The 19,274-nt window shown below is 47.4% G+C and overlaps 1 protein-coding gene across 2 annotated transcripts in view; it reads right to left on the bottom strand.

Moving 5' to 3' along the window:
* Positions 1 to 19,274, bottom strand: part of C8A (complement C8 alpha chain) — a 379,675-nt gene that overhangs the window by 180,171 nt on the left and 180,230 nt on the right. For both annotated transcript variants that reach the window (XM_086952763.1, XM_086952774.1), the window contains one exon: positions 12,615 to 12,855. In XM_086952763.1, coding sequence (XP_086808889.1) covers positions 12,615 to 12,855 — 241 coding nt within the window. The remainder of the gene's footprint in view (positions 1 to 12,614; positions 12,856 to 19,274) is intronic.

Raw genomic sequence — 19,274 nt, 5'->3', positions numbered from 1 at the left:
TATATAGTTGATAGGCGCATAGCCCCAGTCTGTACCACGCTCATCTGTGAGACAATGCAAATTGGTGCTGTGTGCACTGCATCCTTTGTTACAGAGTTAAATGATGTCATAAACACAGCATCATCCTTGAAGGGATGTAGCCACTGACAAACATCAAAGGCATCCACTTGCACAATTGTACCTCCACTGAGATGATGTATCCTTACTGGCCACTGTCTTGCCATCACATGAGGTCACCCATGTGCGGTGTCACAGTCATCAGGCAACGCACACCCGATGCAGAGAAGGGATCTCGTTCTCTATGGAATTGTTTGCCTGGAACTCTCTAAAATCACAGAATTGCTTCCTGACACTGAAGCATGTTGGTGCCTTCAGACCATGCATATAAGAAATAAAAAGTGGAGCTTGGGACTGCTGCATCTGCTTACACCATAGGTCAGCATTGCCTCCCTTGACCTCAATTCTGAATATAATAGGAGCAATAAGCATACATGTATCAATCCTATAGAGTTGAAAGACCATTTTATTTACATTAACTTGTGTTCTTAACGATAAGGCAGTGGTCATCAAAATGTGATATGTGCATATTGTGAAGGTATGAAGGGATTCGCATAGGGAACATTTACAGGTAACGTGGAGGGGGGTATTTCCAAATGGGCAATGAAAAAGGAGAAACGATCTAGCCAGAGTATTCTAGTTTAGGAATATTTGAAAGTTTGTGTTAGACCTGACATCATTGGCTTGAGTCTCTCCTCCATTTTTTTCTGTTTGCCTCCACTGTTTACGATGTTTTTGCTGGTATACTGCTTTGGGCACTGTGCCACTGCTGATCAGTGCCACAGTGCAAGTGCTCCTTATGTTAAATTACTGTATTGATTGAATTCCATGTTTGGCTTATTTGGTTTACTGTCTTAGTTAGAATGGGCCGCCTGAGTTATTAATGTTATAATCCTAGCTGGCTCGGGGAGCATGGTTCAATGTCGAGTTTGGTATCCCTAAACTCGGGGTTTAATCACGCATCCATTTGTGTGGATGGTTTTTGGACTCTGGGTTTGAAAATAGCACTTTTAGAAAGTGGCTATTTTCTTGTCTAACTATTTCTGGTTTCTGCTGGTTTGGTGTGTGTGTGACAGGAGCTGGGTGGCTCCAGAGGTCTGCTGAGTCAGTGTGGGATAAGTGGGACATTTGCATTGAGAGTAGGGGGAGAGTAGCTTCTGATAGCCTGCCCTGCCTGATACAATGCTGGCTCCACCTCCTGCCAGGCGACTGATGGCTCTGTGCCTGCCAGGGACGATCCTAGCCCCACCTCCTTCCGGGAGGCTGATAGCTCTGCTCCTGCCAGTGACAATACTGGCTCCACCTCCTACTGGGCGGCTGAGGACTCTGCCCTGCACAGTGAATAGGCCAGGTGCCTCTGCCTGGCTACACCCACAACAAACCCAGGATGTTGGGAAATTTCCCTGCATGGACAAAGGGATCAAAGCCAAAAAGGGGTATAAGAGAAGGACCCCTGAACCAAGACTTTAGATCACTTCTGACAAGGAACTCTAAAACCAAGGACAAGAAGCCTGCTGATCCAAGGACTTGCCTACCCCTTCTGCCAGTGTGCTGTTTGCTGGGGGGAATCCTGCATGTGCTTCTTTATTTTTGCCAAGGAACCAGGAGAGAGGAACTGTGTGTGTACTCTCAGACTTTGCTAAGAAAATCTCCAAGGACTGGAAGAGTGCCAGTCTCCTGCTGAAGTCACAGGGCTAAAGGACTTCACCATTTGCTAAAAGTGCTTGTTGCTGGAACCTGAAATCCGGCACCTCTGAAAGAAACCAGCAATCTCGACGCCGTCGGACGTCGCCGAATCCAGCCCGACATCGTGAGTAACGGCTCCAGTGTCCCGCTTCCTCGACGCCGGCCACCGGGCCCGATCGACGCCAGTAGCGACGCCAGTGAGTAGCGAGTTCGGCTCCAGCTCCAAGTGACCCTGTGTCGACGCCGCCGCTGATCGCATCGAAGCCGAGCCCTCTCGACGCCGTGAGCTCTGCTCACTCTTGCAACATCATCGACATCGACGACGACGCCGTATCCTGCTTCGCCTCATGAGTGCTGCTCCTGCCCGACTTCGATCGACGCAGCTGCAGGTCGCCCCGACTCCGAGGCCGGATCGACGCCGGAGACGCGACGCCGGACATTTCGACGCCGCTGATCATCGAGTGCTTCACTTTTCCAAGGTACTGTGTTGTGGGGGTCAGTGCGACTCCGGGCTCGACGTAGCGCTCCTCGCGGTCGACGCCGAACCCTTTGGATTAACTTTGCCTCGACGTCGTGTGACTCCCGTGTGTGTTACATTGTTGCCAAGAACTGTGCTTTAAAGAAGAAGAGTTGCTTTTGATACTAAAGACTTTGTGCTAAGAAGAAATTACACTTGAACTATTATTTTTCATTCCAAGAGTATTTATGAAGACTGTGGTATATTTTTGTCGTTATTTGGTCTTGTGCTAAGCCTTATATAAAAATACTTAATTTTTATAATACTACTGTGTCGTGTCTATTTGTAGTGTATTCACTTTATTACTGTATGTGGTCATAAATGCTTAACGCACTGCCTCTGAGATAAGCCTGCCTGCTTTGCCAAGCTACCATGGGGGTGAGCAGGGGTTATCTAAGTGTGTGATCCCCTTGCCCTGACTAGAGGAGGTGGGTCCCTATTTGTCAGAAGTGTATACCTCTGCCAACTAGAGACCTGCCAAGTCTAACATTGGTGGGTCAGCGGTGAGGATTTGAACTTTGCATTTATGACCCATGTGCAGTGATTAGTGTGCGCTACATAGTGAAAGAAGACCATAGCGCAGCCACAATCTAATTTGGAAGGATTCTATTTTTGTTCTCCGCTTTTCTGAAGCCTGATTTTTTTGAACACTGCCAGTTTTGACCATGAGTGACACCGGAGTCACTGCCCCTGTTGTTGTGGAGGAATTTGATAGAGCAAAAATCGAGGATTACACGTTAAATCAGCTGAAATACTTTTGCAAGCAGTTGAAAGTTCCTACCACAGACCTCAAAAATAAGCCAAGATATCTCAAAGCATTGCAGGCCTGGTTGGAGGCCAGAGATCCCACTGATCCGGTGGTGGTACCGCCAAAGGAAGGGGATGAGGAGGTGCCAGTGAATGGGCCTGTGTCCTCTCCCGGTAGCAGTGTTTCCTCCAAAGGTCTTTCCCCTGAAGAAAAAGAAGAAAGGGCGAAAGAGCGAGCTTACAACATGGAAATGGCAAGGCTTAAGATAAATGGGCAGTTGGAGTTAGAAAATGCAAAAGGCAGAAGAGAAGCTGATTTGGAGATCAAAAGGTTAGAATTTGAGAGAGAGAAGTTAGCTTTGGAGCGTGAAACCAGGTTGAGGGAGCTGGAGATCCAAGCTAAAAAGTTTGAATTGAATCCCTCTGGTGGCAGCATCCCATCTGTGCCTGCAGAAAATAAGTTTTATTTTCCCAAGGATGTGATCAAAGATTATCATAAGAATTAAGATATTGGTCAATGGTTTAAAGCATATGAGTTAGCATTGTTGGCCCACCGGGTCCCTGAGAAGGATTGGGGAGCGGGGTTGTGGGGTCGCTTTGTGAATGAGGGAAGAGATACCCTGTTAGACATGCCTGTTGAGGATAGGATGTCTTATGCTCATATGAAAGATGCTTTAATGTTGAGGTATGGCCTAACCCCAGAAAAGTACAGACAAGCCTTTAGAGAATGTAAGAAGTTGCCTGGTACTACGTGGGTTGAATATGTGTCTTTTTTTTGCAGAGCCATGGATGGTTGGGTAAAGGGCAGCAAAGTGGAAAGTTATGAAGCTCTTTATGATTTGTTTGCTTGGGAGCACTTGTCTAATAACTGTTTTCCAGAGCTGCGCCAGCACCTTATTGATAGCAAGATATCTAACCCTAGAAAACTTGCTGAGGAGGCGGACCGCTGGGTCAGTACCAGGGTCCACAAGGGTCCAGTGGGAGACTCAGCCAAAGGTGGGCAGGGTCCCCAGCAGAAGAGTGGGGGGACAAGGGTAAACAGAAGGAGTTCCAGAAAGGGCCCCAAAGTAATCCCCAAGGGAACCAAGGGAAAGGTTCCCAGCCTCCCCCTGTGAAGAAGCCAGGGGCCCGACATGTAAACCTGTTCAGAGGGGCCCAATGACCTGCTACGCTTGTGGGCAGGTGGGACACCGGTATTATGATCCCCAGTGTCCCATGAAGAATTCTAATGCACCACCTCGTGCACCCCCCGTCAGTTGGCGAGTGTAGCCCTGGGAGGGGAGGAGATGGTTGCCCCTGGTGGGAGGGGTCCCGCAGAGATGTCCCTGGTCTCGCTAGGAGACATGGAAATGGTCCCTCTACCCCCGCTGCCTAGTAACACTAATAAATATAGGCAGTGGGTGACCATTAATGGCCATAGAGTGGAAGCTCTCAGAGACACCGGAGCGAATGTGACAGCTGTTAAGTGTCACTTGGTGTCCAGAGAGCAGGTGGTTCCCCACGCATTCTACCCTGTGATAGCTGCTGACAACTCCCAGAGAGAGAGTGAGGTAGCTCAGGTTCCCTTTGAATGGGGGGGGAGTTTCAGGTACTCTTCAGGTTGCTGCGAGGCCCGCCATGCCTGTTGATTGTCTCCTGGGCAATGATTTAGAAGACTCCCCTTGGGCTAAGGTGGAGAGGGAGACACATTTGAAAATGTTGGGTGTGCCAGAGTGGGTTTGTGCGACCACTCGTTCCATGACAGCAAGTAAGGGTGTTGATGGGGTCCCGGAGCCTGAAAGTATGGCCCAGGACCCAGCTGTGAAGAGAAGAGGCAGGGGGCGCGGGAAACCGTCCCCCGTAGTTCCCGTGGTCCAGGAGGAGGAAGACCCTGAGGGGGATGCCCTGGAGCCCACAGGGGAACAAGTTGCTGAACTGGGAGACCTGCCCGAGCTGACCCATTGGCAGCAGGATGGTGGTCCCTCCACGGAGGAATTTTGTGCTGAACAAAAAGTGTGCCCTTCTCTTGTGGGTATGAGGCAGCAGGCCTCAGCCCAAACCTCAGGTGATCAGTCAGGGTCACATTTTGTTTACTGGGAGAACGATCTCCAGTATAGCGAGCCTAAGGCTGCTGAGCCGGGTTCAGCCCGTGTGCTCGTGGTACCCCAGCGCTTCAGAGCCTTCCTACTGGGTTTGGCTCATGACGTTCCGTTAGCTGGACATCTGGGGCAGGACAAGACCTATGACAGGCTTGTCACCCATTTTTATTGGCCTCAGATGCGAAGGGATGTAGACATCCACTGTAAGACTTGTCACACTTGCCAGGCAAGTGGGAAAAGCAGAAGGAAGCAGAAGGCTCCCCTCCAACCTTTTCCAGTAGTCAGTACCCCCTTTGACCGGGTGGGGATTGACATTGTTTGGCCCCTGGACCCCAAGACAGCCCTGGGCAACAGGTTCATCCTGGTCTTGGTGGACCATGCCACACGGTACCCGGAAGCCATCCCTCTCAGAACAGTGACGGCCCCCGTGGTGGGACGGGCACTGATGGGTGTTTTCTCCCGAATGGAGTTCCCCAGAGAGGTGGTGTCAGACCGGGGCACCAACTTCATTTCCAATTATATGAAGTCTCTGTGGAAGGAGTGTGGGGTAACCTACAAGTTCACCACTCCTTACCACCCTCAAGGTAATGGGTTGGTTGAGAGATTCAACTGGACCCTTAAAGGCATGATCATGGGTCTTGAAGAACCAATGAGGCGGAAATGGGACGTCCTCTTGCCATGCCTGTTGTTTGCTTACCGTGAGGTGCCACAGAAGTCTCTAGGGTTCAGCCCCTTTGAGCTTTTGTATGGTCACCCGGTAAGAGGACCTTTGAGTCTGGTCAAAGAAGGCTGGGAGCAATCTCCCAGGAAACCTCCCCAGGATGTATACAGCTACATGCTGGCCTTTAGGAACCAGACTCGGCGCTTCAGAGATCTTGCTCAGGCAAATCTGGAGGCCAGCCAGGAAGAGATGAAGCGGTGGTACGACCGGAATGCCACTCTGGTTGAGCTTCAGCCTGGTCAGGAAGTTTGGGTCATGTCCCCTGTGGAACCTTGTGCGCTCAAGGACAGGTAGACTGGACCGTTTAAGGTTGTGGAGAAGAAGAACGATGTCACCTACTTGGTGGACTTGAAATCTCCCAGGAACCCCTTGAGGGTCCTGCATGTCAACCGTTTGAAGCCCCACTTAGAAAGGTCCGAAGTGGGCATGCTCCTAGCTACAGATGCTGGAATGGAGGAGGAGAGTGAGCCTCTTCCTGACCTCCTATGTGCAAAAGAGCAAGATGGGTCAGTGGATGGTGTTGTCCTCTCTGACACACTGACCCTTGAGCAGAAGCAGGATTGTCGCCAACTGTTGGGACGATTCCCTGATCTGTTTTCCTTGGTTCCTGGTGTCACTCATTGGTGTGTCCATGATGTTGACACCGGAGACAGCACTCCTGTGAAGCACAAGGCTTACAGGGTGACTGACAAGGTCAGAGCATACATTAAGGAGGAGGTCTCCAAAATGTTTGCCTTAGGGGTGGTTGAGTCCTCTAACAGTCCTTGGGCCAGCCCAGTAGTTTTGGTCCCGAAGGCTGCAGCGCCTGGTGCTTCACCAGAACTTCGGTTCTGTGTGGATTACCGAGGACTCAATTCAGTCACCAAGACTGACGCGCACCCCATCCCCAGAGCTGATGAGCTCATAGATCCGTTGGGGGCTGCCCGGTACCTTAGTACGTTTGATCTGACGTCTGGGTACTGGCAGATCGCCTTAACTGATGGGGCAAAAGAGAGGTCAGCATTCTCCACACCAGATGGGCTCTACCAATTCCGGGTTATGCCCTTTGGGATGAAGAATGCCCCTGCCACCTTCCAGAGGTTGGTCAACCAGGTCTTGGCTGGACTGGAGGAATTCAGTGCCGCCTACCTGGACGACATTGCAGTGTTCAGCGCCAGCTGGGAGGAACACTTGCGCCAGTAAGTGCCAGATTGGGCAGGGTTCTGTGGTGTACTTGGGGCACCAAGTAGGGAGCGGCAAGGTGGCCCCCCTGCAACCCAAGATAGATACCATCCTGGCTTGGGCACCGCCCAAAACCCAAACTCAGGTGAGAGCTTTCTTAGGTCTCACGGGTTACTACAGGAGGTTCGTCAAGGATAATGGTAACATTGTGCACCCCTTGACGTCGCTGACTTCCAGGAAGCAGCCACGAAATGTGATCTGGACTGACGCCTGTCAAACGGCCTTTGACACCCTGAAAGCTGCAATGTGCACAGCACCTATACTCCAGGCACCCGACTTTTCTAAAGAATTTATTGTCCAGACGGACGCTTCAGAGCATGGCGTGGGGGCTGTTCTAGCTCAGGTGAATGAAGAGGGCCGACTCGCCGAGACTTACCTGTAGCCTTCATCAGCAGGAGGTTACTTCCCAGGGAACAGAAGTGGAGTGCGATAGAGCGAGAAGCATTTGCTGTGGTCTGGGCGCTGAAGAAGCTAAGACCCTACCTGTTTGGGACTCACTTCCGGGTTCAGACCGACCACAGGCCCCTCAGATGGTTGATGCAGATGAGGGGTGAGAATCCAAAACTGTTGAGGTGGTCCATTTCCCTACAGGGGATGGACTTTACGGTGGAACACCGCCCTGGCACAGATCACGCCAATGCTGATGGTCTGTCCAGATTTTTACGCCTTAGTGATGAGAACTCCCCAGGGGAAGGGTAGTTCTCCCCACATTTCAGCTGGAGGGGACACGTGTTAGACCTGACATCATTGGCTTGAGTCTCTCCTCCATTTTTTTCTGTTTGCCTCCACTGTTTACAATGTTTTTGCTGGTATACTGCTTTGGGCACTGTGCCACTGCTGATCAGTGCCACAGTGCAAGTGCTCCCTATGTTAAATTACTGTATTGATTGAATTCCATGTTTGGCTTATTTGGTTTACTGTCAGTCCCTAGTCTAGTGCACCAGGAGTGCCAGGGCATGTAAATACAAATGCTGCTTGTGGGTCTGCAGCACATGTTGTGCCACCCACAGGAGCGGCCTAGCAAAAGTTTGTTACAGGTCTGCCATTGCTAGACCTACGTGCAGTCTGGTACTGTCAAGCTGACTGCGCAAGTACACCTACTTGCCAGTCCCCAAACCTTCCCTTAACTTCATGTTAAGTCACCCCTATGGTAGGCCTGAGGGCAGGGTGCATTGTAAGCATAAGGTAGGACAAGCCTGACAAGGTTGGCATGTCCTAATAGTGAATTACAGCCATATTCGTTTTTCACTACTGTAAGGTAACCTGCTCTCCATTAGTTAGAATGGGCCGCCTGGGTTATTAATGTTATAATCCTAGCTGGCTCGGGGAGCATGGTGCAATGTCGAGTTTGGTATCCCTGAACTCGGGGTTTAATCACGCATCCATTTGTGTGGATGGTTTTTGGACTCTGGGTTTGAAAATAGCACTTTTAGAAAGTGGCTATTTTCTTGTCTAACTATTTCTGGTTTCTGCTGGTTTGGTGTGTGTGTGACAGGAGCTGGGTGGCTCCAGAGATCTGCTGAGTCAGTGTGGGATAAGTGGGACTTTTGCATTGAGAGTAGGGGGAGAGTAGCTTCTAATAGCCTGCTCTGCCTGATACAATGCTGGCTCCACCTCCTGCCAGGCGACTGATGGCTCTGTGCCTGCCAGGGACGATCCTAGCCCCACCTCCTGCCAGGAGGCTGATAGCTCTGCTCCTGCCAGTGACAATACTGGCTCCACCTCCTACTGGGCGGCTGAGGACTCTGCCCTGCACAGTGAATAGGCCAGGTGCCTCTGCCTGGCTACACCCACAACAAACCCAGGATGTTGGGAAATTCCCCTGCATGGACAAAGGGATCAAAGCCAAAAAGGGGTGTAAGAGAAGGACCCCTGAACCAAGACTTTAGATCACTTCTGACAAGGAACCCTGAAACCAAGGACAAGAAGCCTGCTGATCCAAGGACTTGCCTACCCCTTCTGCCAGTGTGCTGTTTGCTGGGGGGAATCCTGCATGTGCTTCTTTATTTTTGCCAAGGAACCAGGAGAGAGGAACTGTGTGTGTACTCTCAGACTTTGCTAAGAAAATCTCCAAGGACTGGAAGAGTGCCAGTCTCCTGCTGAAGTCACAGGGCTAAAGGACTTCACCATTTGCTAAAAGTGCTTGTTGCTGGAACCTGAAATCCGGCACCTCTGAAAGAAACCAGCAATCTCGACGCCGTCGGACGTCGCCGAATCCAGCCCGACATCGTGAGTAACGGCTCCAGTGTCCCGCTTCCTCGACGCCGGCCGCCGGGCCCGATCGACGCTAGTAGCGACGCCAGTGAGTAGCGAGTTCGGCTCCAGCTACAAGTGACCCTGTGTCGACGCCACCGCTGTTCGCATGGAAGCCGAGCCCTCTCGACGCCGTGAGCGCTGCACACTCTTGCAACATCATCGACATCGATGACGACGCCGTATCCTGCTTTGCCTCGTGAGTGCTGCTCCTGCCCGACTTCGATCGACGCCGCTGCAGGTCGCCCCGACTCCGAGGCCGGATCGACACCGGAGACGCGACGCCAGACATCTCGACGCCGCTGATCATCGAGTGCATCACTTTTCTAAGGTACTGTGTTGTGGGGGTCAGTGCGACTCCGGGCTCGACGTAGCGCTCCTCGCGGTCGACACCGAACCCTTTGGATTAACTTTGCCTCGACGTCGTGTGACTCCCGTGTGGGTTACATTGTTGCCAAGAACTGTGTTTTAAAGAAGAAGAGTTGCTTTTGATACTAAAGACTTTGTGCTAAGAAGAAATTACACTTGAACTATTATTTTTCCTTCCAAGAGTATTTATGAAGACTGTGGTATATTTGTGTCGTTATTTGGTCTTGTGCTAAGCCTTATATAAAAATACTTATTTTTATAATACTACTGTGTCGTGTCCATTTGTAGTGTATTCACTTTATCACTGTATGTGGTCATAAATGCTTAACGCACTGCCTCTGAGATAAGCCTGTCTGCTTTGCCAAGCTACCAAGGGGGTGAGCAGGGGCTATCTAAGTGTGTGATCCCCTTGCCCTGACTAGAGGAGGTGGGTCCCTATTTGTCAGAAGTGTATACCTCTGCCAACTAGAGACCTGCCAAATCTAACAGTTTGTTTAACATTTAAAAAAATATACCCAGATAAAGAAACTTAACAAAATGCATGTTACTGTATCAAAAGACATCCATATTCAGTAAAAAAAAAAGACCCTCTCTCACACAGTAACCACACCTACGTGCCCACACCGAAGCATTTCTGGTGCACACATTATCCTGAACAGTGAGTGATACTTGTCTTTTCTACCATAATTTAATATCACTGGATTTGTCAAAAAACTGATCAGCTAGCAATTTATCTGGACTGGAACTAAAATAAGTATCTGCACAGTAGTTCACATCCTAGTTAGTATAAGAGACAAACCAAGCACTAGAACAACCTAAAAGTGAAGTACCTCGTGGTAATACCGACCTAAAAACATGTAAGAAAAACACATATGATTAAAAATCTCAATATAATGCAGCATGTGGGAGAAATATTACAATGCCATTAGTTGAACAATGCTTGAGCGGCACACTGGAAAGGCAGAAGAGAGTCGCAAGCAGGTGGCACATCTAAAGGCATAAACAGACAGGGTGGCTTATCAAATACCATGGCTTAAAATAAATTCCAAGACTCACCCATCTGGGGTGGGTAACCAACTACATCAAGTACTCGAAGAGGGAACGCTAAATTATAGCATCCTAGTGTGGAAAGAAAGGATAACCAAAAAAGCATTACAATAAATAGTGCAGCTGAATTCTAGCATCCATGTGTGGGGAGGAAGGATCAACAAAGTGTATAACACAGCTGTGGCCTGCCAAGGTGTATCTCACTGCATGGCCACGGTGGAGATTTACTCACAGTTATTAAGTGGCTCGATAGCTGGACGACCTACCCTTGCTCTACCAGCTTGGCAGAGTGTGAGGACTCGCGAGGAGCGAGGTTAAATACTTGCACAATTTCCAAGCGGCCTGGCACTGGAGACATGACTCGAGGTAAAAGGCGGGCGCGTCAAGTGTGTCATTGTGGGAGTCAGGCACGCAACACCCATTGGACTCACCGGGCTTCAGCCCCCTCCAGTCGTGTGTGGCAGCCCGGGATGAGACAGATCCCGGGACACACCGAGCTGCACCAGAACGTTTCACAGGTCTTTAAAAGACCATTTGAATGTTAATTAGGCCTTGCAGTTGTTTCACCCCTTCTAGGAGCCCCTGCAGCTCCACTCTGCCTACTGATTAAAGGTTCAGTACCCCCCGAAATTTTTCTTAGCCTCCCCCCGAAATTTGGCTCTAGTTGCGCCTCTGGTGGGAGTGCCTGGTGGCGGCTCATACAGGGTGGGGAGGGCATTCAGGATTCCTCGAGTCAACAGTACAGAGGCTAGCAGTAAAGTGTGCACCATGTTGGAACGCGCAAAAGGTATTAGTAAGGGAATACGAACACAAAGGTTAAAGCACTCCCTGGGGTCGATGGGCAAAGAAAAACAGGTGTCATTGAGAATCAAGGCACCTATATTAAGCCAAATCAGTCTGAAAAATCTGTCAGAAAAAAGGGGATAGGTCAGGTTCATGGTGCCTCATACCAGGACTGAGGATGCGCGTGCGGTAACTTAAGAGCTAACAAAGTTCCCTGATGTTCATGGGAGCTGTCGTAGGAATTTGGAATTAGTTAAACACAATCCTCATTTCAATATACTGGCCTGTATGTGAAACAATGTCAAGAAAGTACAAGGCAATCTACAGAGAAAAGATAGAATCTTATATGTGTGCCGTGTCCGCAAAACATCTTTGGTTTAAACCAGTCTCCAGCCCGTAGGCTCCAGGATATTTAGGGCCATATTCATCATTATTTCACACACCGCAGCAAGACACCTTGATGCACTGCGATGCCTGAAAGGGAGAAGGCAGGAATGGTCCAAGAGTGCCTGCGTTTCAGACAGGATTGTCTTGAGCAAGAAGGTACGCCTTCCGGCACGAAAACAATCTTCTTTCAACGTATGCTGCAGATTGCAGAGCACATAGAAAGAGGAAAAAACGAGGAAAAATAAAGCATTTTTAAGCATTCCAGGTTTGCCAGTCTTGGTGAAACTGGGAATGGCCACAGCCCAGGGTGTAAGCGTGGGAACACCCACACTCCATCCATGAAGCCTCACCGCGGGCAGAGTCTAGAGTTACTCCATATCTAGTAAGCCACGCAGGTCCATACAAGGAGGTCTGTGTGGCTTGATAAATATCATTCCAGATGTTGTGTTGCCCTTGCAATACCTTGCTTGGTGCAAGAGCAACAAAAAACCTTGGTAAATATGCCACCCTCAATGCAATTTTCACACAGATGAGTGGAAAATGTATTTTGAGTACTGCTTATAATTGTTGACAAAAATACACTAAGTATTCGAGGAAGAAGTTTATCATTTCTGTCCATTTCTACTTTTACCATAACTTTCTGTGCTATACCTCATTAGTCAATGAGTGATGCATGCTGAATTTGAGTCGCTCCTGTGAAGTGGGAGGACATAACATGGATTAATAGAATATCATAACTTTCACTCACCTGAATTTCTCATGAATTCTTTGCTGACCACCAGGATGTGTTCAAAGATGCCGCCCATTGTCCCAGATGTTACAAAATGTGTACCATAGTCATTAATGAATTTAGCATACATTCCATAGTTGTATTGATCTGGAAGGTCCATGAGGGACAGCACAAAGTCTTCATCGAGAACTATGTTTGTTTTCCTCATGGTGAACTGAGCTGTCTGCACCTCGGTGCGCACCCTAATAAAACCAAATCGCTGTGGAAAAAGCAACAATAGGCTTTAATTAAAAGCATTTCTCTTTATTGGTACTTCAGGTAACAGAATGCATGTGCCCACTTTTGATTGCATGTGTTTATAACATGCTGGCATCGATTTATTTTTCTCTAAACAATAGCCTCGTTAATCGTTCAAATACCAATTAGTAATGGCACAAAAACCTGGCACAAGGTTTGAAATGCAAATGCAATTTTGAATTACGTTTTTTGGCGCAAGTCCCTACCTGAGAAAAATAATAAATGCCACGTGCATTTCATTCAAGTGAGCCAACAAACGAGGTCCCTACGTTGGTGTCTATCATAGACAACTGAAATTTTTGGCACATGAACTCACCTTTCCACTATCTGCCGTAAAACTGGCAATGCACAAAACTGAAACCGTACTTATGAGCTTTGATATATCCCCGAGAGACCAAACCACATCAGGTGCTCCAGTTCTGCAAGTATCTTGGTTATATGCATACAAGTTGCTTCATGCCATCGAAAATGGGGATATATATTAGAGAAAGGGAAATGGTACAATACTCCTCCCTTAATGCATTGGTATCAATTTATGTTTAATTATGAAACTATTGAAAGTCCTATTGAACTTTTGAAAGCATACAGAAGTCCTGGGTCGGTTTTACAGAAGCATTGTAGAGAAACAAAAATTAAGGGGTGAAAGCATCTACATCCTTTTAGTTACTTGTAGGGTGATTACTGAACAAAGTTATTTAACACAACTGGCTGTGTTTCCATAATAGGAAGTCGTAAAAGATTTCACAAGTTTTCAAATGTGAAAGGTGAGTCCAAATTTGAGGTGAAAGGTAATGCCAAGTTTGAGGGAAAGTAATTTTTATTTATTTATGAGGTGTATCTTGATATCGCCCCTACTAGACCCGGAAAGACCAGCAACGCATCGTACGTAGGTACACAGATGGTCAGTTACAAGTAAAGGCCAGTTACAAGCAGAACAAAAAATATAAAAATAAACCAGGTGGATAATAGCAACAACGAGTAGCAAACACGTTTTTAGGGGCAGACGGGAGAAAAAACGTGTCAGCAAACACAACAGCAAGGTAAGGTGAAGGATTAGTGGTCTTTTTCTTAAATGTGGGCATTTTGAGAATTAGGTTTTCTGAGCTTCAGGGCACTAGGATTTATTTGAGAAAGTGAGCCTGTAGCCGTGTTGTGGGGTGCCCTGTACAGTATTTCACTATAGATGCAATCTTAAATATGCTGTTCACGACACTACAATATAAACAGTCCGTCTTCTCCCAAAACTTCGGTGACATGAAGGACAGCCTTAAAAGTGGTCAAATGAAACCTGGAGAAACATGCCAGCAGTGTGTTGCTATAATTAATGCTAGATAGAATCATGGATTTTACCACCAATCTGAAATCCTCCTCCTTGATGAATGGTGCAGTCCATCTGAGGAGTATGATTTGATGCTGGGCTCCTTGGGCTAGGAAATTTATGTCAGCATGGAGATTTAGATCATGCCCAGCATAAAGCTGAGAGATATGGCTCAGTCTTTTATGTTAGAAGTGCAATCTAATATGTCAAGTGTGATGACCTGTGGGTGTATTGGATTTAAGCATTTTAGCAAAAAGCAACTCCTATCATTTAGATCAGGTCCAGGGAGGCAATGTGCCTGCCATACACCACAAAGCAGAGCAGGTCACAATTATTAAAAGTCGAAGGCGTTGGAATCTATGGTAGAGTGGATGTAGTACAATTAGCATTTATCCTGATCCAAGATGATGAATAGCTTTTTGTTGTCCTGTCACTTGTCTTAGTTTATTTTCCTGACCAAAAAGTCAGTTAAACCCTTTCGTGTATTTGTGATCCTGTGAGAGTTGGTGAAGCTTCCTGTGGGAGCAACCACCTGATATGCAGCATGAAAATAAGTAGCTAACAATCAGTGTTTCCTGAATTCATTCAAGCCAATTCCTTCTCCACTTCAGGCCTCATCTAGAGAGGTGTTGTCATGCTCCACACTCAGGCTTCAGATATTTAGGGTCTGATTATGATCATGGCTGATCGGATACTCTATTGCAAACGAAACGGATAGCCTGTCAACCATATTGCAAGTTCCATTATATACTATGGGGTAGATTTACAAACCCCTTGCGCCACTTTTGGTCAGTTTTAGCATGAAAAAAGTGACGCAAAAGTGGCGCAAGGGGCTTGTAAATCTGCCCCTATGTAACTTGTACTACGGCAAATGGGATATCTATCCTGTTTGTGATGGAGTATCCCTCCCACCAAGATTGTAACCAGGCCCTTAGTCAGTAACTACTGCTTTTCCATGGATTCTTTTGGATTCCTGGGCTCAGGAGCTTCAGTTGAGATTGGGTTGTGTTAGAACATACCACCAAATACAGGCTATTGTTCTATGGTTCCTATGGACTTCATCTCCTCAAATTATTGTAAATTGTAATGCAACATTCACAATATTCTACCATGTATAAGACCCAGGATTTAGGAACTAATTACTTACAAACTGAGTTCTTTGGAACTATGTCTGTTCTAAAATGAAGTCACTCTGGCTCTGAACTTCTCCTGTGGAGTCATGCTGGCTGTAAAGAAACAGCTTAGCCTGAATTATTTACAGCTCATGTAGTTTATCCAGCCTACACTCACAGATAGAGTATCATGTTCAGTTCGCAAATGTGTGTAACTTACAAAGAACAATAGCTAAAGAACTGGGTCACTCTGTTGAAGGTATTGAAAATTACACACACACGTACAAGTGGCAGCGTCGGTACTGGGTAGTTATAGATTGGACCATGTTTCCATTGAAACTTGATTTTTTTGTTTGCTAATAACCTTGGCACCATTTGAGGATTCTGCACAAATCTTTCCCAGAAAAAAATCTCATCCATCGAAGCTCCTTCCTGGAATCTTCAGGTTGATCCGTCAAGCAGGAACCCAGAAAAAGGGAGTCCCCAAAAACTTTTTCCCCATGCATATTCCAAAGGCATTTTAGACACAGCTACAGCCAGTATGGAAGAATGGAATTACAGGAAATGTGGCTGAAAGCTATATGTTAACTCGGTGTAAACCTATGCAGTAGTTCTGTAAAAATTTGGTCTCAAAATGTGTGTTAATTTCATGCCTCAGTTGCACTCTCGTTTGACTGTTCGCAACCTGAAGGAAAAGTTGTAGCCCCATCTTAGGCCTCAGGGACTTGCAGGTAGGTGGTCCAAAATCCATGTGTGGTGCCTGTATTTGTCTCTGTTCGGCAGGTGGTTGGGTCACTGCGGGGGCTTAGTTTCAGGGCCTAGATTTTGCCTGGCCCGGTGCTCCAACTGCAGCACTCAACCCCGCAGCACACATGGTCTTGTGCAGCTGGGTACCAGTCAGAGGTTGGACATGTCACTAGTGATGTAAATCATGAGGGTGCAAGAAGTGTATGACAACGGTGCAGGTCAAAGTTAATTTAGGACATGAGTTATAGTAACGTGAGATACCTATAAATGGTGAACTTTAGTGGTTTTGTATTTTAAAATATTATGTTTTACTTGACATTTTCACCTAAATATACACATCCCTTTATCCTTTGTTTTAAATAATAAACTTCTAAAGTTTAAAGAAAATATAAAGTATGATATTATTACAGTTGCTACCTATAAATGTTTTGGAGTGAATTACTATGTTTTTTAAACTTAAAGTAAGATGTCTATTACAGTGCATGGAGTGGGGTTGGCCACATGGCACCCAAACCCCTCCCCTGTGCCCACTCCCCTGTTGGTGCCCAACCCCCTGCCATGTACACCCTGGCAGAAGTAACTCTAACTTGAGCCCCTAGTTGGGCACAGGCATGTGTCCCACTTTATGTACCTTTGTGTATCATCCTATACATCACTTAACAAGTAAATTGACCTCTGCCAGGCTGGACATGTCCTTACAATATAGCAACGATTGAGTCTATATTTAATTATTTGCTTACGCATTTCCCTTTCTGGGGACAACTGTTGTTCGTAATAATATACTCCCAAGGTCCCTGGTAGACTTATTGGGTTCCCTTGTTGTTTAAAAATATCTAGTCGGACTGCAGCACGTATTGTGCCACCGACTTAAGTATGTCTCAAGCCTGCAATTGCATCCTGTGTGAGCAGTTTTAAACTGCCATCTCAACATGGGAAAATAAAACGTTTTCCACGATAAAACTTTTGTTTTCAATAGATTTAAGTCACTTGAGGGTAGGTAATAAATAGCCTGTAGGTGAGAGTGTGTTGTATTTAAAAATGTGGGCATGTACGTTTATGTTTTACAGGCCCTGGTGGTGAAAAACGTTCAAACTCATTTTCCACTACTGTGAGGCCTACCTCTCCCATAGTGTTAGACCTGGCACCATTGGCGTGGGTCTCCCTTCCATTTTTGCTGTTGTCTCATGTATTTTTGCTGGTGTTAGATGCTTTGGGCACTGTGCCACTGCTGTCCAGTACCACAGTGCAAGTGCTCCCTATTGTAAATTGATGTATTAATCAGTGGTTCCATGTTTGGCTATTTGATTTACTTGTCAGACTCTAGTCTAGTGCACTGAGTGTGCCCAGGGCATGTAAATACAAATGCTGTTGGTGGGCCTGCAGCACTGGTTGTGCCACCCAGAGAAGCAGCCTTGTAAAATGTGTCTAAGGTATGCCATTGCAGAGCCTGCGTGCAGTCTCGTACTGTCATGCTGACTGGGCAAGTGAACCCACTTGCCAGTCCCTAAACCTTCCCTTTTCTTCATATCAGTCACCCCTATGGTAGGCCCAAGGGCAAGGTGCATTGTATGTATAAGGTAGGACAAGCCCTGATGTGTGAGGCATGTCCTAATTGTGAATTACAGCCATTTTCGTTTTTCACTATTGCTAGGCTACCTGTTCTCCATAGGCCAGAATGGGCTGTTTGATTATTACAGGTTGATAATCCTAACGGTCTCAGAGAACATGGTAGAAATTCGAGTTTAGTATGCCTGAACTCAGCATGATGAAATACATATTTTAGTGAAGTTGGTTTTAACATTCTGTGTTTGCAAATACCACTTTTAGAAAGTAGGTATTTGCTTGCCTAACCTTTCAAGCCTGCCCCTGCTAGGTTGTGTATTCCTTTGTCTGGTTTTGTGAGTGAAAGGGGTTGGGGGATTCCAAGAGACAGGGTGAGTCACCCAGTGGTGAATAGGGAGATCTGCATCTAGAGGGGAGGGAGAAGTTGCACCTGAACCTTGAATAGGGCTGTGCCTGCCTTCCACAATGCTGGCTCCACCTCCAGGGAAGTGGCTGATGTCTCTGCCCTGCACACTGAAAGAGGAGAAGGAATCCTGTAAACAAAGTGCTCCAGGACTGTACTTGCCTTCCACAATGCTGGCTCCACCTCCTGTGGGGCGTCTGATGTGCCGGCCCTGCACTGTGAAAGGTAAGGAGAAATCTGGTAAACAGAGTGCTTCAGAACTTGTTTGAACTGGGCAAAGGCCCCTCTCCGCTCAGAGAACAAAGGATTTTGGGGTATAAATATTGGGACCCTGATCTCATGAAATTAGATCACTTTGGACTACAAGAAGAAATCTTTACTGAGGAGAGGAACCTGAAGAAACTGAGGATAGACTATTCCCAAGCTGAAGTGCTACTTTGGGGATTGGCCTGCAGTGGTTGCCTTACTGCCAAAGGAAGGAGAAAAGAACTTTGTGTACTTTGCTTTCAACTAGTGGAGTGTTGTGGCTCACTGGCAAAGGAAGGAGAAAGGAACTTTGTGTACTTTGCTTTCAACTAGTGGAGTGGTGTGGCTCACTGGTTAGAGGCGGCAGACCCGGAAGCAGAGAACGGCCCAGAACCAGGGTTCAATTCCCGACGCGGCAGGGCCGTGGACCAGGGTCAGCGGACTCGATAATTCTCACCTCGGTGCCTACTGTAACCAGGGATCACACTCGGCAACTCTGGGCATTAGCTTGCCTCATCTCTACAACGGCCCCCCACATTCACCGGGGATGCCTGGTTTCACCTTGGAGATACCCAGTAGGGACCATCTCACAGGGAGAGCCAGGACGGGTTCCCCAGCGGTCTACAGCGCCACGACGCCTCAGGGCAGCAGTTCGCTTTACAAGACACATACATTACATTAACTTGTGAAGGATCTCTATGGGCTTGTAAAAGAGCTTGCCTCTTGCTGAAGTCTCAGGGACAACAGACTCCAACCCCCAGCTCCCTAGAGTTCTTGTGGAAGTGCCTGCTGCTGTTTTGGGCCTTCTGAGGAACTGCGTGCCGCAAGGAGCTGGAAGCGCGACTCAAGGAGCTGGAAGCGCGACTCAAGGAGAAGAAGTGTGTCGCCATCACTGTGCCTGCCGTCGCTACTCAGAAGGAGGGTGTCGCCACTGAAACTGTCGCACTGCACCGCATCAGAGAGAAACATGCCGCATTGAAGATGAAGCGTGT

This window comes from Lissotriton vulgaris, chromosome 1_1, assembly GCF_964263255.1.
Source record: "Lissotriton vulgaris chromosome 1_1, aLisVul1.2, whole genome shotgun sequence".
NCBI classification, from domain to species: domain Eukaryota; kingdom Metazoa; phylum Chordata; class Amphibia; order Caudata; family Salamandridae; genus Lissotriton; species Lissotriton vulgaris.
The sequence above is the reverse complement of the archived record's forward strand: the minus strand, read 5'-3'. Positions and strand labels throughout refer to the sequence as shown.